The 19,472-nt window shown below is 41.4% G+C and overlaps 1 protein-coding gene across 4 annotated transcripts in view; it reads right to left on the reverse strand.

The window, feature by feature from the left end:
* Nucleotides 1-19,472, reverse strand: part of PDZD2 (PDZ domain containing 2) — a 192,957-nt gene that overhangs the window by 18,551 nt on the left and 154,934 nt on the right. For 3 of the 4 annotated variants that reach the window (XM_034773801.1, XM_034773799.1, XM_034773802.1), the window contains 10 exons: nt 18,795-18,868; nt 18,390-18,615; nt 17,217-17,334; nt 14,710-14,842; nt 11,086-11,167; nt 9,946-10,049; nt 8,909-9,080; nt 6,970-7,790; nt 5,594-5,738; nt 106-3,757 (listed from right to left, as the gene is read on the reverse strand). In XM_034773801.1, coding sequence (XP_034629692.1) covers nt 106-3,757; nt 5,594-5,738; nt 6,970-7,790; nt 8,909-9,080; nt 9,946-10,049; nt 11,086-11,167; nt 14,710-14,842; nt 17,217-17,334; nt 18,390-18,615; nt 18,795-18,868 — 5,527 coding nt within the window. The remainder of the gene's footprint in view (nt 1-105; nt 3,758-5,593; nt 5,739-6,969; nt 7,791-8,908; nt 9,081-9,945; nt 10,050-11,085; nt 11,168-14,709; nt 14,843-17,216; nt 17,335-18,389; nt 18,616-18,794; nt 18,869-19,472) is intronic. The other variant, XM_034773800.1, reaches the window with a different exon arrangement.

The following is a 19,472-nucleotide window of genomic DNA, read 5'->3' on the forward strand; positions in this document are numbered from 1 at the left end:
ATTATTTTAACTGGAAGTTTTGCCTGAGAAAAGACTGCAGGAATGACGAGAACAATATTTCAGGAAATGCTTTTTCAATCAATAACCACAGACCATTAAACTAACCTGATGGACCAGCTTTTTCCTGATGGCTTCCTATCTGGGGAGCTGTCATGTGGTACATCATCATCAGATGCTGATCCAGGAGTCCCCGAGCCACTATTCCAAGGACTACTCCCTTTAGAACATAGCCGATTCATTTTTGCAAGGTTGGAGAGGGCAGAAGATGCATTCAGATTTGAAACGCTTTCAACAGGCAGGCCGAGTGATTTCTTGGGTGTAATTTCCAGTTCTGTTTTGAAATGGGTGGCCTCGGGTTCCACTGAGAAGTCCTCATTGCACAGCTTGTCAAGATCTGGCATGCTCAATGCTCTGAGCTCTCGGAGCTTCATGCGAGACAGTGACTGCCTGCCGTAACCCCTGCTTCTTCGGATGTGGGGTGTGTTGGGTGATGAGACATGCAGATCTCCTGAAGTGTCTTCTCCCTTGCTTTTCTTTAAATGAGTGTCGTCTTTGCTGCTGTCTGCTGAATTCTGCTGTACATGTGTTAAGATTACATTTGTTTGCGATTTCCGGGGATATGTTGGACTTTGACTGTCGCTGCATGAACTCAAACTTCGCCTCAATGTCTGCACTGCATCGTTTGTGCTGGTACTGCTTATGGAGGATATCCCACTAGATGCTCGTCTACCAACGTGTGGTTTAGAACTCATGGAAGTTGAATGTATGTCTATAGCTTTAACAACTGGTCTATCGAAATTTGCCAGATTCTCAAAAGATTTGATCCTCTGTTTCACAGAGAAAGATGAGGTAGATTCTTGTGGCCAGTTCAGTTCATAATAATAACAATTTCTCTTGAAAATTTTTAGTTTATCTGTGGCAAGACAGCTATTTTCATTAGCTAAAGAGAGCTGCTCCAGGCTTGGTTTCTGGACACTTTGGGGAGTGTGTATTTGCTCTTTTCCATCCTGGGTGCCCTGGCCATTCAGCACCCTGAGATGGACAATTTTTAGCATCCCCGAAACATTGCTCTGAACACCTTGCACGGGGTGTGCTGAAACACCTATAACATTACTGTCCTCTCTCAAATGACGTGACAACTGGGCTGGCATTGAGTAAGTCCTCGTCACGGTTTTGGATGCACTGTGTCGATTTCCATCCCCAATGGTATCTACTTGAGCGAAATACTGGCCATCCCCTATCTCCTCAGTTACCTGGCTGACCTTTGTATTGGTAGCTTCTGCCTTTTCCAACAACGGCCGCTCTGATGATGGGGCTAGGGAGGAACAGGAGGAGGATAACCTCACCTCAATGAACGTGCGTTGGATTTCCTGGCCTTCTGGCTGCTCCTGCTGCACTGGGGGAGAACTTAATGAGGAGGAGTCATTGTTACAGACTCCTAGGTTTTGAGGACCTACTTGCTGAATATCACCTTCATCGTAACTGCTGTTTATCAGGTTTATGCCTGCGCCATGGTTTTCAGCTCTCTCTTTCACATACTCACCTTTCAGCATCTGCTTAGGAGAGGTAGTTACTTTGGCCAGATCTTCCCTAGCTTTGAAATCACCATCAATCTTAATTCCCTTGTCATTACACACATCCTGCTGCACTGAAGCCTGCCTTTCTTTTTGTTTTTCACCTCTTCTCTGATGCTCTGTCTCCCCAGCAACGCTTAGCTCACCATTGCCCCTGGATTGCTTTTCATTGTTTTCCACTGGGCTGCTGCTGCCATTCAACACAGGTAGCGATGTTTCTTCAGGCACAGCTAGAGATGGTTTATTTTCTTGCTCAGATTTAAGAGTCTTTGAGACTGGTGGGGTGCTCTTGCCAGGTTCCACGTTTGTAGGGAGGTTACGGGACACGGAAACTTTCTTTCCTAGAAGCTTGGGTGATAACTGTGGAGAAATGGAAGTTCTTCTCTGATCAGTCCCACTAGCTTTTGCAGGATTAAAGCTTGGAGCTTCTGAATTTGCCTTTGTTTTACTTTTGATAGTGAGGCCCTTTAGCTTTGGTCCTGTTTTGGCTCTCTGACTATTTAAAAGTGTTTCCACAATAGTCCTTTGGGCCATTGCCTTAATTTCTTGATGCGATTTTTTCTGTGAGGTGGGGCTGTGCGGTACTGTAACTCCTTTGCCGTAGCTCGTGCTGGAGCTTTGGATTTTTGCATTAGGACTTCTTCCCAATGGCATACCATTAACTTTTTCATTTTTCCCTGACAAGTCCTGGGTCGTACCAGCCTTAGTTAGATCTTTTGATTTAGTAGGAGTGGGTGACCTGGACGTGAGTGTTGATCTTTGTGATAGAGTGTCTATCCGATTACTATCTGTTTTACTCAAATTAGCCAAACTGTTTGTTTCCTTCTTTGTCAAAGCAGAATGATAACTAACCTTGTGATTGCACTCATTAGTCACCAGTTCACTTTCAAATTTGGATCCTTGTTCTTTATCATGTTGTTCTTTGTCCAGCAAATTGCCTTCCAAGCCATTCACCTTCCCAGTAGTGCAGAAACTCATATTTTTGCTTTGCAAAGCCATATCATCTTTGGAAGACTCACACGGTTTCACAGATTTCTCATTCTTTTCCAAGCCCATTCTGTTTTCTGTACTTAAGGCACCGTTGTTCTGGAAGGAGCAAACTGGATGAACACCCAATGGAGGTGTGAGGGTATCTTTATCTGGTAGAGAAACTGAGGGGAAAGAATGTAAGGGAGTAGCCGGAACAATATTTAAATGCTGTTGGGTGTGCAGAATTGAATTACATTGATCTTCTAGTATAAATGGAGCTTTGTCATTGTTTGTATCCAGTGAACTATATACCGCACAGCTCTCTGCTTGTAAAACTTTTGCCGTGTGAGGGGATGGCGGGGAATGATGAAATACGCTTCTAGCAGACGTGAGCTGCTGATGCTCCTGAACGGGCTGTTGTGGCTCATTATTCACGCAGCAAATTTCAATTTGCTCCTCATCTGACTCTATAACATTGCAGGTTTCAGAGGATTTACCATCAGCAGATGGCAAGAGCAAACCGTCACCAGTAGAATCCGGGGCTTCGGTGAGAGATTCCGTGTCTGAATGGGAATCCTCTGCAGCACCATACATTGATTTTGGAAATGATTCATTTCTTGTATCTTCTACAGAGTCTGCTGCAGGCAAATCATCTACACTTAAACTGCTAAAATTCCTAGAATAGTTATTTAAGCAGCTTTTATTCACAGTAAAAAGCTTTCCTGTATTAATGGAATCCAGTACTGATAACCCCAAAATCCCCTGTGCGTTAGCGGCATAATTCACAGTTTTTTCAGACAGCTCCTTCTTTGCTATATCTGGCTCAGAATTAGTAGAACAACCTTCCTCTGTCTCACAACTGCACTCGGCAGTGTACTCATCTCTGGGGCTTGCTACTGTCAGTAGAGACTGAGAAGTTCTATCCTCTGAAGAATTCAATTTGCTGATGAAGTCATCAATATCAGTGATTGGGCTCACAGCACAGTCCTTGACACAGCTGACCTCTGAGGCACCTGCTTGCACCTCTTCAGTCTTGGCATCAGGTGGCAGCATTGTTCTCTTTGTGACATTGTCTGGATTTTCGTTTTGTAAAGTCTTTTCTTCACATTTCCCAGAACTGGTTTCTTCTTCAGCTACAAGGATGCTGCAGGGGTCAGCCTGATCTGAACCATCTGTCCCTGAAGACATGAGGAGGTTTGTAAGTCTATCCACAGCTGTATCAAGATAAAAAGGGGGGGGGGGGGGAAGCAAATAAAACACTTAACTCTGATTAGTTACGTTAATGGAATGTTACACACAAAATAGCATATTCTTATCGCAAAAATAGATACACGTATATTACGGCTAGATGTTTCCCTATAGCTCTGCCCTTCTTTTCTCCTGTAATGACTCTTAAATTTCCAGAAATAATCGTATTCCAGCTGGATCAGAATAATATATGCGGGGGAGGGGGGACTTATTTTTAATGAGTAATTATGATTTGTTTCATTCTTAACTTTGATGGTTAGTATCCTGTTTAAATTCCAAAGTGTAAGTACATAGCCAGTTGGGCTTGGCTGTGTTCATTCCCATTAACCCTAGAACAAAGAGGAGGAATGCACAGTACCAGGCTGAAATAAATTGCACTGAATACCTGAAGACTAGTGCACTAATCAGAAGTGCTTCGGTACTGCAGTGATGAGAAATTGTAGAAATGCTTTGGCTTTGGTCCTGCGAGCACTCGTGCATATGCTTAATTTTACACATGTGAGTAAGGTTATGTGGGCATAAGTGTTTATGGGATAGATCTTCTCTTTCATCTCATGAACATTCAGCCTACTCGCAGGCAATTTATTGATTGCCCACAACTCCGTCCACAGATCCATCCACGCATTCCAACTCACCCACCTCTCCCAGTTTGCTCAGTTACATCACAGATGACAGCAAGGAGGTGGGTTGTGTAAGGAGTAAGTATACAGGGATTGGGAAGAGTTTCTGGCAAAATGGAGGAAATAGCAGAGGAAGGAGGCAGGGGAGAAAGGGAAGCATGCTCTTGGGGAAAGTGCCAACCTGCCCATATCCCTGCTGCCACAAGCCTCAGCAATGCTTGGGCTAGCCTAGGGCTTGAGGAATGGGACTTCCTGGCCTGCCAGAAAACCCTTTAAAAACGACTGGTATCTAAGCATCACTCATTTGGAAGCTAGTTAGAACTCTAAGTATTAACAGTTGAACAAATAAGAGTGTATTTTAGCTAAGATAAAAAAAAAGGTAGTGCTGCTCCTGAATGTGCAACATGTACTGTTCTTTTCAAACACTGTCTGCCACACTGCATAATTCATTTAAATTGTAGATACAAGCATACTGCAGGATAAGCATAAATCTTCCTAGTGGGTAGAACTACATATCAACATTTCCACCTAAACTAGAAACAACTCTTTATAACAAAAATGCACATAGCCATTTCAACAAGATTCAAGCACGATACTTCTGTTTTTACACTTTCTTTCTGAGCAGTAGAACTTTCTGATTTATCAAGAAAGAGCCTGGATTTCATTATTTTACTATCTGATCACAAAATACAACTTAAACTTCACATTTTAAGATGACAGATTTGACTAAAAGGATCAGAGTATTTAAAAGCTTTAGACTACCTTATGCATCGTCAAATGAACTTGTCATTTATCAACAAGACATTGACGGCAAATTTGATTGTCATGCTTGACCCTAATACTTCCATAATTAAATTCCCTGATGGGTTAACTTGACTCCGCATTAGATGGTTAAAAGCTCTAAATACTCTGATACTTTTTGTCAAATATTCTGGAACTATTATTTTAAATGTGAGCGTTAAACCTTCAGGTCAGGATGATGAAACAGCACTTCATGATGACATGTTATAAATGACTGAAAATCTGGCTCCGTAATGAAATGCTTTATCATCAACATCAATACATACACATACACCACTTTTTCTGAATTATCTTAGATGCCAGGTCAGCAAAACACCTTATCAAGCTTTTCCCACTCACATATTCAAAACCAATAGTATAAGAATAAAAAAATGCTCTCACCTGATACTGCCTTTTGCACCTCTAGTGTTACAGACATGGGGAGATTCTGTATGAACAGACAGATTTCCTGGGATGTCATTCCACTGATTGGGGTACTGTTGATGGATAAAATCTCATCTCCTACTGTCAGTTTTCCCATTGATCCCTAATATGGTTACAGAGATAAATTAATGTAAATACCTGAGAGTCTCTATCACAGAAGCAGAGGGCATAGCTTGCAGTACAAGCATAAATGTTTTACAAGCAATGCTCCCAGTTTCCAGTAGTTACAGAAGGCAGAACACTGGCATTAATATACTCAGTTTACAGACAGGTAAAGTGAGGAACAGAATGTCGCTCACGCTTTGTGGTTAGCAAGCAGGAGATCTGATGACAGAAGGAACCTCCCAGTCTTTGTGACTCTGCACAGAGACCAGGTACCTCTCAGTGAAGATGTTGGAGGTGTTGGTGGCTCCCAAAGAGGGTGGTATGAGGAAGTGTCATGGTATTCTGGCTGAATGAACCCTAGTTTCTCTAGGATCTCCCAAAGCAGTGCTGCCTCCTAGTTATCACCTCCCCACATCTGACCAGGAACTTGGGACCGTACTCAACTCCCATTAAACCAATTTGAATCTTTTCATTGCCTTAAAAAGGAGCTGGTACCAAGCCTTTAAGGCATAGGCTAAATATATTTCCCAAGGTTACACAATGAATCAGTGGTTAAGATAAGAATAGGGATCCAGGAATCATGACTCTCGGACCCCTGTCCAAACCACTATGCCATACCCCCTCACAACAGTAAAGATTCTCTAAATCAGCGAAGAACACTGTTACACATTGTTCACACAAAAATTCTTCATACAGTTGAACAATTTGCCTAAGGTCAGCATTCTGTACACATGTCAAGCAATTATCCCCACTGTAACAAGCACAGATAAAGTGCAGAGTAGATAAATAAATAAATAAATAGGAGAGAATGGTTACATCCTAAATTGCAATATAATTCTTGCCTATTAATAAGCAATGTACATTTTATCATTAATACTTAATGTTTCTAAATCACTTCTCTTCCTTACATAAAGCTTCTTTTGTTTCTGGCAAAGTAGAAAAATTGTAGTGAGCCCTGAAACAATAATGACTAATATGGATTATTTCATTTTGGTATATTTTTGCCTGTTGACTTCTTCAACCTTAAATTAGATGAGGCATGACTATGTCTCTAAAACATGTAGTTTAATGGCAAATTAGAAAGATAAGGAATGAGACATTTTTTTCCAATGGAGGTAAATCTCTCGTTTGCATGCATGTGTAAAATCTCACTTATCAAATATTAATCTCCACAAAGAGAAACCCAGGAGTAAACATCCGCAAAGTGACTCATATTTTTAAAATGTTACCCTTTCAGCTGCTCCGCCTGATCGTAAACCTGTTACCACAACTCTTATGGGAGTGGCCTGGATCTCCAAATCCAGGCCAAATGATTCATCTTCATTCCGCAGCAGATTAACTGTTTCAGCATTGCTCGGCCTCGGGATGTCGGGTGTTTCAGTCTTTTTGCTGTGTGGAAGTGTCCTGGCAATGGGCTTATGACAGGAACCAGGCTCCTCCATCTTCTGCCTTGGGAGATTGCGGCACTCCGTGCTCATCATGCTTTTCACTCTTGTGACTGCTTTGTGCTCCAGTTTAGGGGATCTCACAGATTCAAGCTGTGCCTCTCGGAGCTCCTTCACTCCCAGATTAGTAGGATGAATCTCAGGCATACCTGAGCTATCAAGTGCTTTGATCTGAAAGAAGGACAAGCCCACCGTTTGCTCTAGGGCACTCTCCTCAGACACCAAGGTGTTGCTGAACACAGGGGTAGCCTCCTTACTGCCAGGGTGTCGAGACAATTCATCATCCTGGCCTTCATCATCAACTTCAGTGGAAGAGGTTGCGATGACAATGCCAGAGTCGTCCTTGGCGTTTTTCTGGCTCTTGTCCCTCTGGCTCCTTTGGAAGTGGACCTCTTCTTGCTTGACAAAATCATCCTCGTCGCTAACATCGCCATCATAGAAAACAACTCTTCTCTGCCTCAGCAGTGGGCTGCGGACAGACTTGGGACTACCATTAAGGCTCCCCTGTTGGGCAAATTCCACGTGCTTGTTGAAAAGACCAGGTGACTTTCCACTGGTTGATGAAGCAAGACTGTCCACTTTGGTTGTTCCTGCTTCTTTAGCAGCTAGAAAAGAATTGATTACATTTTTAATTGCGCTTATTGGACTAGTTTTATGCTGAGCATTCTACTGCAGCCACTTTAAAAGAGACACGCTTGTTTGCAACAGAGGATTTTCGCTGTCTCTGTGTAGAAAGGCTGAGCTGTTTTTCCACGTCCTCCACTCTATACCTACCATACAAAAGCACCAGAAATGAAAGATGATCTTGTGATTTATGGGTGCTTCCTGTTCTTATTCTCAGCCTGTTTCTGAACCAGGACTGTGCCCACAAGAAGAAAAGGGAGCACACACACATTTATTTTTTAAATTCAAACAGTGGAAAATCCTTGTAATTCTGCTTCAATCTATGCAAAGAACTGACCTAATCGATGCACAGTGAGAGAGAGAAAGACTCTGACAAAACACAAGCACACAATCTGTTTCATTCTAAAGGCTGGGTGATCTAAGACTTCCTAGTCATACCCTTCTTATCAAAAACTACATATATAATATATATTCATATGGATATTTTGTGTAGTGTCTTTCACACAAACCCATATCCAAAATTGATTTGTTGAGTTAAATAATGAAATTTCAGAGATAAATACTGGCACAGGCAGAGACTATCTGAGAAGCATAGAAATATATCTGCTCTCCCATGCCGATGTGGTTCTTGAATTGAGATGGAGACTCAGTATGGAAGAGAAACAAGACTGTTCCAGGTAGACCATAGAGAGGAGAAAGATCTCACAAACGTGCAAAATATTTTATGGCAGCACCATATATTCTGGTGTAAAGACAAAGTTTCATGTAACTGAGATACTTAAGACTGGTCTGATTTAAATGTAATCAATCAGATACTCACTAGTGGCTTGATTAACTCGCTATGATAACTTAGATTTGGTCAGCCAAACCAATAATATAAATTCATTCTCTAGTCAACTAGTCAGAGCTGCAATCCAGTAACACACTGTGTACATTGTATTTAGATTCCCTCTTTCATTTTCTGAAGCATCACATTACAACCTGTTGACTAGCACTGTACTAGCTGACATTTCTACCCAAGACGTGGCATTCCTGACCCAACACATGCAATGACCACTCCACATATATCTTGCCATTTCTTTCGATTTCTGTGGCTTACTCAGAGTGCTGGGAGGAAGAGAGCTGTCATCCAAAGAGCTGTTTCCACTTTTCTGACGAAGCTGCTCTTCATCACTGGAGCCCGTTACTTGTGTGTCAGAAAATGACACCTGACTTGGCCCATCTTGTGAGAAGAACTGGGAAAGCTCTGTTTCAGAACTGACAGATCCCTGCTGAAAGGAAAATAAGTAAATAAAACTGGTGATTGGTGGTCATTTATGTTAATAGCACCCTGTGTATGTACTGTCTAAACATCACTAACTTCAGCCTCATAAAACATTGGTAACTACAGTAAATCTTAATATCCCAATTCTACAAACAGGGGCACTGAGCCACAGTGAGATTAAGGCCAACATTTTCAAACCTACTGACGTTAGGCACTTGAAACCATATTTCAGCACCAAAAGTGATGTGATTTTTCAGACACCCTCGGTTTATAGAGGGGGTATGCAGCACAATCAGGGGTTAAACCATTCACCTTTACAATTCCCTTTAAGTCCCTCCCTTATTGAGAGACTACAGGTACTTGTACTTCCTCCCTGGGACTGACTATTTCCTACTTGGCCTTTCCAGACATTTTTTTTCCCACCACTATTACAACATACAGAAACCAATTACTCGATTATGTATGATCAGATTCCATGTTCCAAGGACCACGCCCTACTCACCATCTCAGTGCCCATACGAATACACCACTGAGCAGAGCTCACTTTTTTACAAGACTGAAATTAAACCACAGCACATGACAAACAAGTGGGGTTCTGATAAGTGATTGTGGTCCTATTCGGGGGACAGCCTCCCAGGCCAGCCCCACTACAGGTCGCTTCTAGAAGCTGCCTGCAGAGAAGACCTAAAGGAGAGTTTTCTATTGCTGACAGTGCCTGTGTCCCAGCAATATAGCTTCACTAATGGAACCTCTTAGTATGACACAGGTGTGACATGAAAAAAGCATAGTTCTTTTGTTCTGAGCAATCCGATTCTTTGGTAAAAGCTTATCCTAAAAAGTCATCTCTTTGTGTTGTATTTTAATTTGTTTACCCGACTTGCTGGCTCCAGGAAACGTTTCATTGTCCAGCTCAGGGGTGATGAGGCCTCTCCTTGTTTGGCCTTCACACTAGGGGATGGACTTTTCTGCAGAATCCCTGTTAAACATGATTCAATTAGAGATCAAAATTTAAAGCTACAGAATATGTACACAAGGGAGCAGAGCATTGGTCTGTCTTGTTATTTATACAGTGCTCATCACCATATTATCTGAGTCCCTTTAAAAACAAGTTTTATTTTATTTAACAAGTCTCTAATATATCTCTCCATCACCCAGATAAGCTGCTACTTAGTTACTTAGCTTATTTACTTAACTTGGCTTACAAAAGTTAGGAACGTGAATCGAAATTTATCACAAAAGATAGCATCCCTCCTCCTTCCAGTCATACACTAGGAGAGGGAGGGTGGAGGTCACTGGCAAAGTTCTGCTCCAAAATGGCTGTCTCTCTGTTCACAGAAAACCATTTTGGTGTAAATAAGCTTGATTAAAAAAAAAAAACCACTAACATTTTTGTCTGAAAACCAGCTAGTTGGTCATTCCTCCACTTTGAAGCAAAAAGGGGAATATTCTCTTTGTCTTCTATTAAGGAATAATGTGATTAGAGTTCATACGTTTTCCTACAAGTTCACTTTCATCTGTAGGATTTTAGAAATGGCTAATGTCATGTTCAAACACAGATGGGACATCCCAACTGAGGGGCAACGTTAAAAATTTGCCAGCAGCCTAATGGCCATATCTAATTTGTTAAAAATGAACTAGACTGTAGCTACTCTTTTCTTGAACAGGGAGGTGTGACCCGTGCAGCCTCCCAGTCCCAGAATGCAATGCATTGTCCTGATTATTAGATCAGGATGGAGTAGTAACCTCCTCACACTTTGACATTATGGTGATTGGTGCCTCAGAGATATCTAAAACAGACAGACAGTGCTAAGGATGCGGACTACGTAGCAGCTATGACTGAAATACATAACATTTTTTAATTAACATAGTACTGTGGAAAGAGTGGAACATTTCTCAATAGGAGTTTAAATATTTATGACTGCAAAGATCCCAATAGCACTCCAGTAAATGTTGCCATGTATGAAAAATAATGGACAGATCTGACACAACATAGAAAAAGAATGTGTTGCTACCTATGACATGAGGGGAATAGGCATCCTTGCTCTCTCGATGAGTGGTGCATGCTATTGCTTCATCCATCTCCTGTTCAGAAACCTAATTTTAGTAGAAAAGAGATGATGTGAGTTTGCTGTAGAACATAAGAAGCTAAGATCAGAGTCTGAGCACTGATCATCACAAATATTCAGTCAAGATTTACTGTTGTTTTACAGGTCTGAGCAAAGGAATGTGAACCAAGAGCTCCCAAGTTCTGGTCCTAGCTCTGAATCAGACTTCCTCTGTGACCCTGAATTGGTCTCTTTAGAAGGGGTATGCAGAAAACATGGCCAGCCTATTACAAAGTCAAAGATGTCAAAGTATCACATTAAATGCACAAATGTTAAATATAAAAGTTGCATCAGGCTTGCACAAATAAAGCAAACGCATTATCATGCCATGCATTTTATCTAAGTAGCTCACTACCTTGATGTTCTAGAGAAATGTGGATGAAAATATTATTTTTTTAAAATATTCAGCCATTTGTCTAAAATATTCCATCAGTAAAAGACATGTTAAATTAAAAAATATGAAAAAGCCAGACTTTCTGAAATACTAGCTGACTTTTATTTTAATTCCCCCCCTTTACCAAATAAATAAATAAACAAAAAATAAATAAATAAAATCAGTAATTGGTAACTGTAATATTTTCCGCACATAAAAATACATTGCAGTGACATGTTGCATTTGAAATATCTGGATTATTGTAACACACCCACCCTCAGAAATTTCTAGAAAACATTATATGTAGTCTTAGAACTGGAGCTGCTGGGGAGCAGGAATACATAACAACCCAAGTTTCTGTTTTCAGATATGCCCAATGTGATTTCAATTCACTCAACTTTACATGAATTATAACTCGGCACAAAGACAGGCCAGAAAGCTGAACCTCTTTGAACTAAGAGGATCTGAATTATCCCTAAGCAAACTCAGCAGTTTAAACATAATTTAAATGCCACATCCACTAACAATAACAGAAGAAAGAAAACCTTTGTGGTATTTCTCTTGGAAATACATAAAAACACCGAAGCTTGTATATTCAGTAACAAAACTTTCTGTGGAGCTTTTGCGTGATGAAGTGGGGATTAAATATAAAAAGGTATGAAACAACATGAACCTTAACAAAAATATCTTTGTTTTCAGACCGTGGGATGGGATTGCAGCTGAGAAATGTTAACCAAGAGCCTCACCCACATTCCTGCCATTTTCTGTAAAAGGTCTCGAGTAGTATAAAGAGGCCTTAAAAGCCCTGGATCCAGCCAGGGGAGGATTCCATGGGGCAGGAGCTGAGGAAGACATCCAAAGGCAAGCCCAGCATAAGGAGTGTGAGGGGGACTAGGTGAGGCCGCAGGACTGAGGAGAATCTGGGCAGCGCTGTGCCCACAGGCAGCCAGGGACAGGATGCTGTAACTTAAATAGTGGTCTAAATTATACTGCAGATCGTGGAACAACCAGGATTTAGAGGGTATAAAGGTGGTGTGAAAATGCCATAACCACTTCCCGCACCAAGCTGAGAGTTCTGTGCTACTGTCTCATCATAGTGTTTATGGTATATGTAAGGTCCAGGAAGGTCCAATATTTTGCCAGAAGCTGGGAATGGACAATGGGATGGATCACTCAATTATTGCCTGTTCTGGTCATTCCCTCTGAAGCACCTGGCATTGCCCACTGTAGGAAGACAGGACACTGGGCTGGATGGACCATTGGTCTGACCCAGTATGGCCATCCTTATGTTATGTAGGATGCCTTTTTTGTGCAACAAGAAGAAAAAACAAAATACCAGCTCCAGCAAGATCTCTTTTTTCAGCTCTGTCTACATCAGGAGTGTCAAACTTATTCTGTGAAGAGGGACAAATGCAATTACTAATTAACATATGTGGTCTGGGGAATAAATTCACAGCTACATATATGCCCTCTTTGCACTGTATTTCCCAATCCCTACCACCATGTAGGAATCATTCTGAAGTGATCAGCAACCAATGAACAGTTGAAGGGCCAGCATTATGCTCTTGAATCAACATTAATTGAGGTGAATGAGGATAGGGCAGAGAGGAGAGTTTGCACTCCTTGGATAATTGTTTCAAGGTGTCCACAGTCTCATGGTTACAATGTGCCCTTATGATACTGCAATCAATGAACTACAACACTGTCCAACACAATATATAGATTTGTTCTGAAGTTGTGCTGGTATTACATTTTGGGCCCAATTCTGGCTCCCCATCCCTTGCTCTACCCCAGAGGTTCTCAAACATTTTTTTTGTCAACGGACCCTTTTTCAAATGCAGTGTTAATCACACACCCCCGACTGAAAAACTGATGGACAACGGAATGTGTGTACTTCATATAAACATGTACTGTTAGTAATGCTTTAAGGAAAAGAGCATCCAAGTACTTACAGATGTCAGTGAGACGGATGTGCCTGCTTCTTACTGCAGAGTCTATCTATCATTGGTGTGATTGTTGGCATTTTGAGGACGCCCCCATGCAATCTCTAAGGACCCCCTGGGGTCCCAGAACCTCAGTTTGAGAACTGCTGCTCTACCCAATAGATGAACTGCCTCTCCTTCAGTTATCAGAAGCCCTGGCAGTGGTCACTCAATAGCCTTGAATGGAGGCCCACCAGTGCCTATCATCTGTACATCTGAATTGCCAGAAAATAAATACCACCTGTGGAACCTATATTACAAGTTTTTCTCAAGCTACATATTGTGACCTTCAGGATAGGAATGCCAAATCATTCTGGTCAATAGGGCAAATTAGAATTCAGAGCACTTGTGCCTTATAAACAGGTTTCCATTTGTATTTAGGAATTCAAAAGTCAAAGCTTCTGATCTCCCTAAAACAAATATTTTCCCAACTACATTCCTGTACAGCCTACAAGGTTTTATATGCCCATGAAATTCTTTGGATGGTAAAATGAAACAAGTTATTATTCCATACTGCTTGGATGAAGGAGTCTCTTATCTTTCATCACCAATAAAAGAAGTAATTTGCTTGAAAATAATTATGCACTTTATAAACGCAGACATTTTAAAATTCCCCTGGCACAGATTCTGCAGAAGCAAGACATCACGGATTCATTTCTTCTACAGGAAAACTTCGATGTTTGGACAGGTTAACATTTTTAAAAGATGCTGTATCCATTATTTTATTGTAGTTTATTGACTCAATCTGCTAATATTTATCCCTGGCAGCTACTGTTCAAATTCAATTCCACCCAAAGTGACTGTAACAATGAACGTGATATGTACAGTATTTATTTTGTCAGCTTCAAATTCATAGGTTTGTCACTTAGTCCAACTGCAAACGTATCAGTGAGGATGACAACTGGAATATCTCACAGAAAAATAAGTCTTCCCAGTTAAAGCTACAACTGGTGGATAGTGCCAATGCAGCAAGAAAGGTCCAACACAACTATGCATTCATAGATAAGAAGGGACCATCACTATCATCTGGACTGTCCTCCTGTGTAACACAGTCCATGAAATTACCTGGAGAGAAAATACAAGTGTTCTCCATTCACCACATCTCAAACATTCACACCCTGGTTGCAAGAACAAAGGAAAGCAACATGCAGCTATATGAAGCTGTCTTCTCCTCACCTTGGGGTTGGGATGACGACTAATGATCAGGCTAACTGGACCCGGACCACACTCACTCAGAATGGCATAGGCTTCACTTAGTGCTGCATGGCGCAGACTCACTGAATCTGCCTCCAGGATCTGGTCACCCCGGCTAGAAAGACAAATACAGCCAGTTAGCACATCTGTCTCATATAAAACATTTGGGCTGTTGAATAGTGGCCAGTCTTTTCAACGACACATATCTGGAAGAGATTTGATTTGCAAAAAACAGCCCAGCTCTTGCTCCCATTGACATGCCTGATGATACCACTTTGACTTCATTGCAGCCACCAGCAGGATTCAATGCTCCTTTTTGCACTTACTGTCAATGCAACACAGTGTATTTCATCAGTGTATAAAATTGACTGCACCAGACTAGAGTGAAAGTGAACGTTTGGCTCCAGTTGTAGGTATCGTCGTTTTCTGAGCACGGAAGCCAAACGTTCTATGCAGACAGGTTATTCCTTACCACCATCCTGAATTACTTAAACACACAGCATCTTTTTAATAGGATTTGTTTGGAGCTGATGACCCCTTGATACTTGACGTACTATGAGTTTATGAAACTGTTTCAGATCTGAACTAAAGAGAAATGGGGTGAGAGGCACCTCATTTTCACTTGAAATTGGGGTAACAGAACCCAGTTTGATCAAACAACGTCTCTTCTGTGACAGGACTGTAAATTGTTCATTTCAGTTCCTTCACTCTTGACAGCTCTTGGAGTATCGACATCTGGAACCATTCAAAGCAAGGAGAATCATCTAGAGATATTACCGCTGCAATTTCCATGATTATTAAAAACATCTTCTTTAACATACAATCTACTGACTTGAATTAACTTCCCTTTTAATTTGAATCAATTGTGATGATTAACTGAAATGTAGTTTTCACCAAAAGTCTAACTGCCAGAAGCAAATTCAAACAGTGATTGATGTCATGTAATAGTATTTCAATAGTCCACACCCTCTTTTGGGTTGAAAAAGTGAAAGATGTGTGCGTTGTGCAATTTTATCACTGCTTTGATAGTGTGAATGTTTAGAGAGTCATAATTAGGTTTAGTTTACCTAGTAACCCGAAGACACAAGTCTTTATTTACAAAGAGGCAACCATATAACAATTAGAAATGGGCTAAATCTGGAACCATTTACACACACAGACATACGTTTGAGGGGGCTCAGATAAGTAGGATCTGAATCCAAACCCTCTCTTGTTTTGCAAAGCCAGAATCTGACTAATGAGGTTTTGTGAAACCAAAATCAAAACCACCTTCATAGCTTTACCATGTGGAATCAAAAACTGCTGATGAGACAAGATATCTCACAAAGAAACATCTCAAAGAGTGAACTAGAAAACTGGGACGCGTGAACAAATATAGTCAACCACTTACCCTAATAAATGATGCAGCTGTTATACACAGACACAGCTAAGACTGGAGAAATATTCAAAATGGATTTAAAGGTAAGCAAGCGAATATTAAAATATTGTCTCCTGGAAAAAATACATTAATTTTCTGGTAATAATTTTGAGCATTTTTGGCAGGGTTACAACCAATACATTATTTTTCCTCTTATCCCAGGATCAAGTTGCTAGTTCCAGGTCCACATAATAGGTGAAATCCACTACACCCACATAAAAAGAGTATTTAGGTTCTATGCAAATGGAGTGCAGAGAGACTGAGGTGGTGAAATTTCCCTCCTCTCCCTGACCGAGGGCGGCTGAGCAGGACTGCTGCACATCTCTATATTGGGCCACAGGATTAATGTCAATGAGAGTCTTGTGGCCTCAGCCTTGGCCCATCTCCATTGTAGCCTTCTGCATTGACCTACATGGGCTCATTCTCCACAGCATATAAGTGAGCACAGGTACCCATGTATGAGCACTCCACCCAAGCTGAATCAGCTAGGCAGGAACATAGCAGCCAGAAGGACCTTGCTGTAGTTTCACCCAACAGCTCTTAAGCCAAATAAGGAAACCTGGAGTGGAATATAAAATAATTTCCGGTCACTTAATCCGGTGCTGCAACCAGAGACGCAATCTGCTGCAGAAAATTCCCACAGCTCTTTTCAAGAAAGTTTCAGGCGACTAAACTTTAACAGAGCTGCGGAAATCTCCTGCTGATTCATTTTGGCTTTGACACTTGACGTTAAGTTTCATTTCCTGTTGGTTCCAGGCTGGACATATATCATTAGGTTGTGTTGCCTCTTGGAATCACTAAAACAGCCGTCCCCAAGACTATGCAACTTTCCATATCATATCAATGAAGGCTTTGAAATGTTTTCAGGTATTTTTGAATACCCTTTATAATTTTTAATTTACATATTCTTATTAATTTTGCTGTGATCATCTAAGTCACTCATCAAAAAACCCACACTGCAATGGATTTTTTCGAAGTACTGACCTCTTGCTGAAAATGAGTCTTCAGGCAGATTTCAACATTATGCTGTAAAAGTGCACCAGCATGTTTTTGCTTTCAGTTCATAACTAACCTTAATCTACCATCCATTTTAGCCACCGATCCTGGGGCCAAGCTGTGAATGTATATCCCTGGAGAGCTATTTTCCAGCGCGAGACAACAGGCACCAATGCCTAACCCAACCCCTGGCTCTGCAAAAAACAAACAAAGAAAGAGGAAAAACCGTTTAGTCCCTTTTGATTGTAATCACACAGGACACATGAGTGTTTACGTTCCAATCACATTGATAACCAGGAATTGTGCATTGTTTCAGAGCTGGTCTTTGGGGTGTCATTCAGGAAGCCAAAACCACACTGCAATTAGAAGTGAAAATATTTATCCTTGACGGCTTTTAGGAGGTCCACGAGTGAGAGGACAAACTTCAACCTCACCCACGACCAATCCTACTCACCTCCATGACCACATTTCAGCGACACATTGCTTTACAATATCTCCCTGTAAAATATCTCTAGCATCAGAACATAATGTGACATCTGCTTTGTTTCCAGATGTAACACCATAGTGTGCATAATAAAATATAATTGGTGTGTCTACAGGAATTCTAGGAAATTTAAACAAGAAAGTTACTTAAACCATGTTTCTCGCTTCCATTAAAACCATGTTTCTCGCTTCCATTACCATTTGATTAAATTCTGCTATTTGGTTTAAGTACCTGCCACAGGAAGGGCCTGAAGAAAGTCGGTTGAGAAAGGAGAATGTTTTCTGGAGTTCAGTTAATTGACAATTCTGAGTGTGCTACATGGCTTAAGTGATAGCTTTGTGGAGGTTTATGAGAGGAACATGAACATTTAGAGTCTATGGGAACAGTAACTACAGAGAAACCTCCGACAGACAGATTAGCCCCACACCCCAGCAGCACCTGACCCATCCCACAACCTTCCCGCCCCAGTAGCACAAGGACCTCCTCCTCATAAGACCCTCAACCTTATTTTGATGGTTGCAGGTCAAAAAGGTGGAAACTTTTCAAAGGACTCTTGGATATGATGGGTCACAGGATGATTTTTCAGTCATTTTGCAGATTGCAGACTCAAGCTGAGAACCTCTGGATGAGATTGGTGTGGGAACATGTGTTAGGATAAGAATATTAGCCTGTGTACTAGGAATTCACTGGAAAACACATTCAGATGGATAACACCCATTTTCCAAGCTAGTTTAACCAGCTGAGCCGTAATAAACTTTCTTTCACCTTTGTTGAGCGTCACGTCCATGATGATTCTGTCCTTTGGTCCTGGGCCTTTGCGACACAAGGAGGAAGTGTCTCCGTCTTCAGAGCCAGGTGCAGGAGTTCCTCCACTCACACTGGAGCTTGGGGAGCTTGATCTGCTCATTAAAATGGGAGTTGGACATGGGGTGAGGCTCGGGCTGCGCAGTCTCGTGCGCACTGTGAGGGTCACTACACCTTTCTTGAGTTGCTAAAAAAGGAAGAGAACTTATTAGACTATATAGTCACCTGACGCACAATAACGCATCATCCAGTGAATCATGTGTACAATCACTTGTGGCAGTGGAAAATAAAACCATGGCATTAAACTGTACTAAGCAATGAGAAATAAAGTCTCTCTCTCTTTTACTGTGTCTATAATTCTATTACCTTAAACGTCTGAATGGCCTCCTGATGGGTCAGCCCTTGTAAAGATTCTCCATTAACTTCTAGAATTTCATCCCCTGGCAATCAGATGCAAAAATCAAGTCAGCCTTTACATTTGGACAGAATATAGTATACAGATACAGGACTGCTCCTTGACATTAGCAAAGCAATGGGCTTCCACATGGTTCCCGATTTATTATGCTACAAAAAGCTTTTAATTGTTTTCTATTTATTTCCATTTGCTGTAATGCCTTTGTAGTTAATATAGGGCTGAAGTAGTGGAGCACAGAATATTCTTCAACTGTGATTCCTCACCTTCAATTTTTATTACACCTCTACCCTGATATAACACGACCTGATCTAACATGACTTCGGATATAACGCGGTAAAGCTGTGCTCCGGGGGGGGGGGGGGGCAGGGGGGCTGTGCACTCCGGCGGATCTAAGCAAGTATTTTTTGGCTCCCGAGGACAGCGTTATATCGGGGTAGAGGTGTATAACAGACCAATTGAAAACATTCTGAATTTTAATTGGAGTCAGAATGTTTGGAGTGGAAGCTCCCGCTGTGGAGTCTAACAGGGGCCCACGGTATGTTATGGTACCCATATGGCCATCCAGAGAAAGTTGGCCCTTCGCCCACAAACACAACACGAATGGCATTCTACTTAGTACACTGAGAGTA

This window comes from Trachemys scripta, chromosome 6, assembly GCF_013100865.1.
Source record: "Trachemys scripta elegans isolate TJP31775 chromosome 6, CAS_Tse_1.0, whole genome shotgun sequence".
Lineage (NCBI taxonomy): Eukaryota > Metazoa > Chordata > Testudines > Emydidae > Trachemys > Trachemys scripta.